Raw genomic sequence first — 9412 nt, forward strand, 5'->3', positions numbered from 1 at the left:
AATCCAGGCTAAGCATGATGTATGTTGAAGGTTATAACCTAAGTTAGTTATGTAAAAATTATATGAAGAAATATTATCAGGGTATTTTTACTAAATTAGACCTTATATGTTTTCCTCTTATTAATGTAACTACAGTAAAAATCGTAAAACCACCGGACCTTTTACCCAAATCCCAAGTCCCAAATCAGTTCTTATTCTCACAAAAAAAAAAAAACCGTGCCGCTCACCAGTACCACCACCATCTGTCCAGCGTCGCTGCCGGTCGACAGCCGTCTCCACTCCGGCGACCACTCTGTCTCCCGCTTCCTCTGTCGTCGGCGCCCATTACCGTTGCGTTCCGGTCAAGCTGCTGCTTCCTCCGTCGCCGGATTTCACCACTGTCGTCGCCTTCTCCGCTCCAGCCTTCAGCCGTCGCCGTCCAACTTCATTTCAAATTTCAGGTATCTTCTTTTCCATAATATATTGTTTTATATAATTTATAGACAATTTTTTTTATTGTTCCATTTTGTATAGATTTGGGAAGTGATTACTTGTTAGTATCAAAGGCATATTTCGAAATATGGGATATTTTCCATCAAAACTATGATATTTCAAGAATAAAGTATATGTTTTGATTTGGTCCTTTCTATATGTCTCTAACAGCTAAAAATAGTATGATCTATAAAAGCCAAATTACTTGTTTGCAAATAAAGTATCATATATTTATGATTAATTAGAAGAATGTTGTAATGGAATGAGCCAAAGAAGATATTATAGATGATTTAGAGGATGAAATGATGCTTTGTGTTGAATGCTTGTACTAAGGCCTATGTTAATTTTTTGTGTTTATACATATTCTTGAATGTGTTATTATTAATGTTGATATGATATATGTCATATTTTTCTATGGATAAATTTAGCTACTCACCTTATCAATGAAAGCATATTATTGCGTATAAATTTTGATAATACAAAATATTAATAGTAAAAATTAGACACCCATTTTGTGAGTTAAAACAAAAAACTTTCTATGGATCATAATCTTTTTACTTCTTTTGTTCATTCTACATGGATCATGGAAGCTGTTTATAAACTTATTTGTTGGCAATATATCTATCATGTAGTGATTAACATAACTTTGGAGATGCACTCTTTTTCTTTTGTTTGTTTTTCTGTTCATGTTCTTACTATTGCGCTATGGTGGATTCTATTTTGAGTTAACATTACCTTAACTTATTAATTGATTGTCATTAATACTTAAATGTGCCTTTCTTAGATGATTTTGGTACTTTTTTTTCTGTTCTACTATCCTTATGCCTTTAGATTACTGTTTCATGGGGCATGTAGGATGATCAAATAGGATTCACCAACTCGATTAACTCAAAAGTTTTTCATTCAATTTAATCGAACACTCATCCCTACCTAATCTATTATTGTACTGCAAAACAACTTGGATTTATATAACTAAGGTTAAAATATGTCACAGGGACTTGTACTCTTTGTAAATTTAGAATTTAGTCCCTGTATTTTTATTTCCAGGAATTTAGTTCCTCTACTTTTCATATTTTAGTCCAATTATTAACGCTGTTAATTTTTTGTTAAATTTGTTTGTGTGACTTTTTGAATGAAAATATATTCACTCAATGTAACTAAAAATGACATTGTAATGAACTTGAATTTAACAAAATGATTTTAACAGTACTGTTAAAACTTTGATTTTGATTCAATCGTGTATATTTAAAGAAATAAATAGATCAATTTATTTTTATATCGATTAAATATAATTATTTGTGCACACAATATGTAAATTTAATTTTGTGCTATATCGATAATTGTGTTAGTAGTTTATAAAAATTGAATTAAATCAAAATGTCAAAGCCACAGCCCAAGCCAAACCCACTTGAGAAACAGGAAGAGAAAATAAAAAATGCACGGCCGCCCCCGAAAAGCACCGAAACCTGAAGAGGAAGCGGCTTCGGTTGCCAAAGCTCAGAAGTTGCGCACTCTCCAAACTCAATTCTTCTCCTTTCACCATAATAAAATGTAATCCTTTCTCTCTTTTTTTGGTTAAATTTGTAATATTATTTAGAACTTTTTTTTAATCTAATTTAGGATGATTTTTTGTTATCCATTTTGATTTTTCTTGGTATTTAAAATTCGTCAGTTACACTAAAGAGGCTGTTGAACTTAGTGCTAAGCTTCTTGAGATCAATCCTGAATCGTACACCGCTTGGAACTATAGGAAACTCGCTGTTGAGCACTATCTGAGTCAGCCCGATTGTAATCCTGACTTGATCAAATCTGTTCTAGATGATGAACTCAGAGTGGTGCGTTGCTTACTTACTTTAAGGATTTCATTTTACTGCCCTATTTTAGTTAAATGAATGTGATTTTATTTTACATTTTGTAAAAATCGAGATTTTCTAGTTTGGATTAGTTAGGATCTGAATGATACTATAGTTTTATCCCATTTCACTTTATTTTAGAATTATATTTCTTTTGTTGCGTGTATATATATATATATTCCTTCTTTGGAATTTATTGATTGAAGGAAATTGTGCAGGTAGAGAACGCATTGAGGCAAAATTTTAAGTCATATGGAGCGTGGCACCATCGAAAATGGGTTATCAGCAAGGGCCATTCATCGGTCGATAATGAGCTCAGATTGCTGGACAAGTTCCAGAAGGCTGATTCTCGTAATTTCCATGCATGGAATTATAGGAGGTGAAATTACTATGCCTTTTCTGTTAATCTTGGCGCGTGTAGGTGTGGAGAATTATTACTTTGTGCCATTCATGTTTTCTTTTATTATTCTTCCCAGATTTGTTGCAGAGTCAATGAATAGATCAGAACAGGATGAATTGAAGTATACTGAGGATATGATTTATAAAAATTTTAGTAACTACTCTGCATGGCATAATCGAAGGTAAAATCGTTTCCTTAAATCTAAGGTCAGAATGTTTCTTTATGGTGCTTTCATTGTGTATATAGGAAGTGAATGCCAGTTCCTTGTTTGATAAATATATTAGTTATTTGTGCTAGATAATTGTTGATGTTTTCTGTGGACAAGTTTCTTTTCGCTGAGCTATAGTCAAAGTGTATTAATAAATTCAAGCAATTCACTGTAATCCTGCCCTTGGTATGGTATTTGTTGTTGGACTTGGGCACTAATTGCATTATCAATTTTTGTTTTAATATGAATAATTATTCTAAATAGCATCTTGATTGCCGGAGTATAATGTTTCTCTCCATGCTGAATATATCTGCTAATGATATAAATCGCATGAATAATTTTTGCAGTGTATTGTTGTCTGCTTTATTTGAGAAAAAGGCTGAAGGATTTCTCTCGAAAGAGAAGGTCTTGCCAGAGGAATATGAATTCATACACCAAGCTATATTTACAGACCCTGATGATCAAAGTGGATGGTTTTATCATCTTTGGCTACTAGACCAAACAGTTACAACTGACTCTCCTCTACTTGCTTCGTCTTGGCCTGGTCATGGTTATGATGTCCTTTTAGTGGAAGATAGATGCTATAATGGTTCTGCATTTTCTCCATTTACTGCTTTGCATTCTGATTCAGGGTCATTTCCTATTGTTCTTTATTTTAATCAACCTGTTGGGGGTGTAAGCTCATCTACAGTTACTGTAGAATGTGGATTTAATAAAAATGAAGATCTTCTTTGGAAACCACTTTCTGCAAGCAACTCACAAACTGCACGAGTTTGGGTTGCACATTTAAAAATTCCATCTTCAGATCTTCATTCTACAGTTGAAGTTAGTGTTGGACATTCTAAGGGAATCATTTCAACAAGAGGGTTTGAATATAGCCATCCTTCAATGTTTTCATTTAAAGTACGTGTACAGCCTATGGAAAGAGATTTCTCTCAAGTTTCTGTTGCAGAAAGTATTTCATTGAGAGAAGAAAGTTTTAAGATCTATGGAACACAATCGGAGGAATCAATTATTAACTCTTTTAATCAACTAAGTATCAAGTATGGTCACGAATCAACTGCATCTAACTGGCGCTCTGAGGCTTTAGCTAAAGAGATTGAATGCTTCCGTGAACTGTTATCGTTGATGGACTGGTGAACTTGGATAATTTAATTATTACCTTTATTGAACTCTTAGGAAACACATTATTAATACTCTCTTATTTTTGTTTTTTTCTTCCTTTTCTGTAGTAAAATTGGAAAGCTTACACTTGCTAGATTACTGATGGCTTATGATGTAATGTCATATCCATTTGCTAACAAACTGGTGCATTCAGAAGAAGTTCTTGAGCTGTATAGTGATTTGATGAAATTGGATCCAACACATTACCAGTACTACAAGGATGAACATAGCATGGTCTTGCTACATAAGGTGAGTACATACTTTCTCAGTGATTTTGTCACTAAAAGCATCATCATTTAAGCTTTAGATTTGGACTGTTGTTTCTGATGTTTTGTGCAAGTAGCCAGATCTTTTCTACAACTTCTAAAATATATGTTTACTTGTTAGGTTACTGTATCTTATGTATGTTTATCTGAATTGGTACTTTGTGGTGGAAAAAGAACCTTCCGCCAGACAACTAAACTTTGTGTTAGATTCTGTGCACGTTTGGTCTTTTCGTTTGTTATTTATTTTGCACCCCCGTTATCATAAGATATTGGTTTTCGTTTTTCACTATTGTACTAATTTCTGGTATAGATTGTTAGATTTGCATAGGGGTTAACTGAGAACCTTTTGTCTATCTATTCTATAGGTGACTTCTAGTAAAGAGTCTTTACTTCAACATTGCTTTCAGTATAAGGACTCAGTTTCATCAGCCATATGTGGTCCTATCTGTCTCCGGCTGAATAACTTATCGCTATCACGGATGGGAGCTTTTGAGAAATTATTGTGGGTCCAAATGTTAGATCTCAGCGACAATGAACTACAATCAATTGAAGGTACTGTACTCTCACTAATGTGTCAAAATATTGTTTGTCGAATTGTAGACTATTCAATAAGTTCCTTAATGCTTGAGCTGTTGTTAGTGTTTCTTACAAATTTTAGATTTCTGTCTTCCCACTCCACTTCATACACTTTTATTCTTAAAAGTATGAAAACTATGAATCTAATGTGAGTGTAAACAATGCATGATGGTCCTTTTTTGGGTCTTTTTCCTATTAGTCTGCACTGATTTGGAGTAGAACCTTTTTAGCAATTTACACTTGACCGAATGTATTGTTTTAATGTTAGGATTGGAAGCTATGCAGCTCCTCTCTTGTTTGAGTTTGAGAAACAATAAACTGAGAAGTTTAACTGCTCTGGAGCCTTTGAGAAAGCTCAAGTTATTAAGAGTACTGGATATTTCATACAACCAGATTGGTGATCATTCTATTGACACAACAAGGTACTTGTGCTCTTCTCCTTTGTCTCATTCAGTTGGAAGTGAATCGAACAAGGATGAAACCGTGACCAGCGGTGTTGCTCTTATTGACAATTGGGAGGCTTTTTATATTTTTAAAGACTTCAACTTGAATCAATTAGATATAGTGGGGAACACAATTGCTGATGAAAAGTTTAAGTCAGTTCTGGTTAAGATTATGCCTAAACTTAAGCAACTAGATGGCAAACTCTTAGGTTGAGTTTCAATATATTTGCTTGGTACTCTTTACATTTAAGTTTCAATATCAAGTCATCGAACTATTCAAAAAAGTTTTTACTTAAGCTACTGTATTGTTAAGTTGCCAGCAAGCTTCAAGTGATGATTTGATGACCGGTATAGTGGGTTAGTACCCATCAGTGAGTAGAAGAACATATCATAGATCCAAGTTGATCTAACGATCAGTTCTGAAGATAAGAAAAAAAAAACTATTTAGTTTGCAGATTTGTGACCTCCAAAGTTATTTCATAAAAATAAACTAAACTATAAAAAAGAGAGGGAAGAAAGCTTTTGATTTGTTGAAGTCTTATTAAAGAAATAAAGAAAGAGGACTTTAAAGTGTATTTGATAAACTATAAAAATATAATCTTTGATATATATATAATCATTTTTAAAAATTATATACATCTTTATTGTAATTTTATATTTTTATATAAAATCAATAAAATATAACTCCATTTTAACTAATTTTTTATGTAACGATCGAGATCTGATAAATTGATAATATCTTCATTTAAAGTTTCTAAGGCATTTAAATATAAGAAATGATTGGTGACTTGCAGGGCACGAAGACGACCTTCAATGAAATACATCATAGAAAAATACGATTAAGCCTTTTTTTTATTAAAAAAATTACAAACACCTCTCTCCAATTTCAATTATGATATGCTTTATCTTTCATAACGAAGTAAATGGAAGAGATATTTGATAATTTTTAAAAAAAAATTATATTAAATATGATAAATAAATAATTATTAAGGCTCTCTTGGGATCCTATCACGATTGAATCTCTAGAGCAAGTTAATTTTATTTTGGTTGAATCCCACCCCACCCTCACTGAAGTTGAGAAGCTGTTTGTTCATTCACTGGATTAATATAAAAATTACAATTTAATATATTTTATTAACTGGTATAAAAATACTTTAATAATATATATGTTTTTTAAAATATAAATTTAAGAAATTGTTAATGTGTTTTAAAAATACAACAATTTACAGAGGAAAAGGATTATGAGCCATTGACGAGATTGATATTGTAAATGGAACCCAGAATGATAAAGACATTGTTGAAGGTGCCAAAAGCAGGGCCGATAAATATAATTGTCTCTACTTGAATCCAAACACAGATTGAAGCACCACCCTCATCCCTCCTCATATCACTCTCATTCAATGCTCGTTTGACAGTCCACTACAAACACAGCAAAATGAATACAAAAGTAGGGGCTAAAGCCAAGTTTTTTTGTTCCATCATTGGCACCAAAAACACGAAAACATATCATGACCAATCCGAATTCATAAACATTTCGGCTTTCTTTATGCTGGAAAAGGCAAAACCTACACAACAACTCATTACAGCTTTGCTATATTATAATACATACATACTAAGTAGTGCTTCAACTATTTGTTCATATTTTAATACACTCATATCGGCTGTCGGCTGCCATTGGTGCCGCCTAATATATATATTGCTTCTACTTTGGTTTGACCATAATTCGATTCTCGGTCTTCCTCAATTCCCGACGTAACCAAGAAAACCCAAATCTCAAAAATGGACCTTTCATCTTTAAAATGCGCCAAGGAAGAGTTGAAAGAGCTGGGTTTTCGGGAGGCTCTTGTTGAACTCTTACCACTTGGTATGCAGATCTTTATGCTTTGTTTCTTTTGAAACTTTGGTTGATTTACAGGCCTTCATTCACTTTAATCTACCCCTTGGACGTACCTATCTTGTCAGACTTTTGCCGAATTTGGGTTTAAATTCTTCCTTGAAAATTCAGAAGAAAAAAGACGAAATCTATTAATGAGAAAAAAAGAATTTAGACAGCAAGCAAGTAGGCTAAGAATAGGAACAAATTAAACCATAGCCAACAAGCTCACCCAATACACCCGAACCTATAATTACAATATTATGATTATATAAAAAATTAACCTCTTAAATAATCCTAATTTAAAATTAAGTTTGGGATTAAAATTAAAGTATCTCAATATAAAGCAATAAAAAGCAGAAGGGATTAAAAGTGAAATTCACCCCAAAATCAAATATACATTGATCTTCTCATGGTTTCAGTCCCAAAATCTTTATATACATTTATGATATTATTATTATTCACAAACTAAGATTAAAAACAGAAAATAGAAACACAATGTGTGCAACCATGCCAATAGTGTTAGCAATATCCTTTAAAAATAACTCGAGATAATTTTCTTGCCAAAATCTCAATAACATGTCTAAGGTCCAATCTACTTGAGCTGGATCATGCAATAAGCGGCAACAACTCTGGAACCAGGCAGCTAGTATGCGGCTATTGTGTGAGAGAGCAGCGGTGCACTGCTGGCTGCTGAGTTGAGGCATGATGCAGCGCTGAAGAAAAGACCTGGTGCAACCTATATTGTGCTACTTGCTGGCTGCTATGGTTACTTGAGAGCAAGGACGTGGGGTAATAGAGGAAGGGAGAATTGATGATGGTGGGCACACAATAAGCCTTTTTAAGCACAATACAAAGGCAACAGAGTATTGGGAAGAACATAGGTTGGCGGCAGAGAAAAAGAAAAATGAAAATAAGGGGGACGTGATTTGGTGTTTTAAAAAGCTATGGCCAATTAGCCATTAAGCCCTTGGACTTATTCCTTCTTAAAACCTCTCCTTTTCTCCCCCTTCTGATTTAGTCCTAACCCTTAAAAATTTTCAATTTTATCAGTCTAACAAACAAATATATAAAAATTAAAACAAGCCAAAAAAAATTCAAGAAGAAATTAAAGATTTTAGAGATGGGTATTTCAGCTTGGATTTTTTTTTCGACCTTCAGCTTGAATTTGTACAATCCAATGGAGAGGGAACCGGAGGGTGGGAGGAATAAGATGGGGGGAGAGGGAGAGGGGAAGGGAATTTTTTATTTTATTTAATATTAATATAATTTTTTTGTTTAATTATTTTTTCTCTTAATTCTTTAATTAAATTAAAGTAAAAGTAAAATTTTAATAACACGTGTCACTTTTTAATTGGTTGCAAATTTTTAATGAATGAAACCATATGAACCAACATTAATTACGAAAATAATGTTTAGATATCTAAATTTAAATACCTAAATTGAAAAACTTCATAGTTTATGACCAATTATTCAAGTAAGCCTAATTTGTTAGGAAGAAGCTTATTCGGTCAAAAATTAAATGGGTGAAGGAGAGAGGTCTATTAATTGTTATTCTTTGTTCCATCAACAAATCTTCGTAAACTATATTATTAGTCACTAAATTACGAGTAAGTTTCCGTTTTAATCACTTAACTAAAAAAATTACAATTTGGTCATTGAACTACTTGAAAGTTTTCATTCAACTTATTAAACTATTCAAAAGTTTTTACTTAAGTCACTGAATTGTTAAATTCCTTTTTAATAAAAGTTCCGCTAGCAAGCTCTAAGCGATAATTCGACGATCGATATAATGGATCAGTATTCGTCGATGAGTAGAAGAACATATCATAGATCCAAGTTGATCTGACGGCCAGTTTCAAAAATCAGAGAAAAAAATGTTTGAATTTTAGTTCGTAGATTTGTGACGTCTAAAGTTGCTTTATGAAAAAACACTAAACTATAGAAGAGAAAGGGAAAGAGAGTTTTCGATTGGTGTAGGCAGTACGAAAATAGAAATCCATATAACATCGATTTTAACAAACCAATTATTTAAAAAAACTTTTGAATAGTTGAATGACCAAATTGTAACATTTTTTTGTTAAGTGACCAAAACAAAAACTTACTCATAGTTTAGTGACTAATGGTATAGTTTACCTTTATTTTTTTTAGAATATTC

General features: G+C 32.6%; 1 protein-coding gene across 2 annotated transcripts; it reads left to right on the top strand.

Annotated features, from left to right (window-relative positions):
- The first annotated feature begins 112 nt into the window (after positions 1 to 112).
- LOC107931606 (geranylgeranyl transferase type-2 subunit alpha 1) lies at positions 113 to 5638 on the top strand. 2 transcript variants are annotated; one of them, XM_041091608.1, is made up of 10 exons: positions 114 to 321; positions 365 to 440; positions 1858 to 2022; positions 2144 to 2306; positions 2543 to 2703; positions 2801 to 2905; positions 3280 to 4068; positions 4165 to 4345; positions 4728 to 4914; positions 5207 to 5638. In XM_041091608.1, exons 3-10 carry the CDS (start codon positions 1907 to 1909, stop codon positions 5593 to 5595), a joined length of 2091 nt encoding a protein of 696 aa, XP_040947542.1. In that variant the 5' UTR covers positions 114 to 321; positions 365 to 440; positions 1858 to 1906; the 3' UTR covers positions 5596 to 5638. The 2 variants fall into 2 exon arrangements, with proteins under 2 accessions (XP_016719032.1, XP_040947542.1); XM_016863543.2 differs by having other exon boundaries at positions 113 to 440; positions 1864 to 2022.
- The last annotated feature ends 3774 nt before the right edge of the window (positions 5639 to 9412 follow it).

The sequence above is a fragment of the Gossypium hirsutum genome, chromosome D04, assembly GCF_007990345.1.
Source record: "Gossypium hirsutum isolate 1008001.06 chromosome D04, Gossypium_hirsutum_v2.1, whole genome shotgun sequence".
NCBI classification, from domain to species: domain Eukaryota; kingdom Viridiplantae; phylum Streptophyta; class Magnoliopsida; order Malvales; family Malvaceae; genus Gossypium; species Gossypium hirsutum.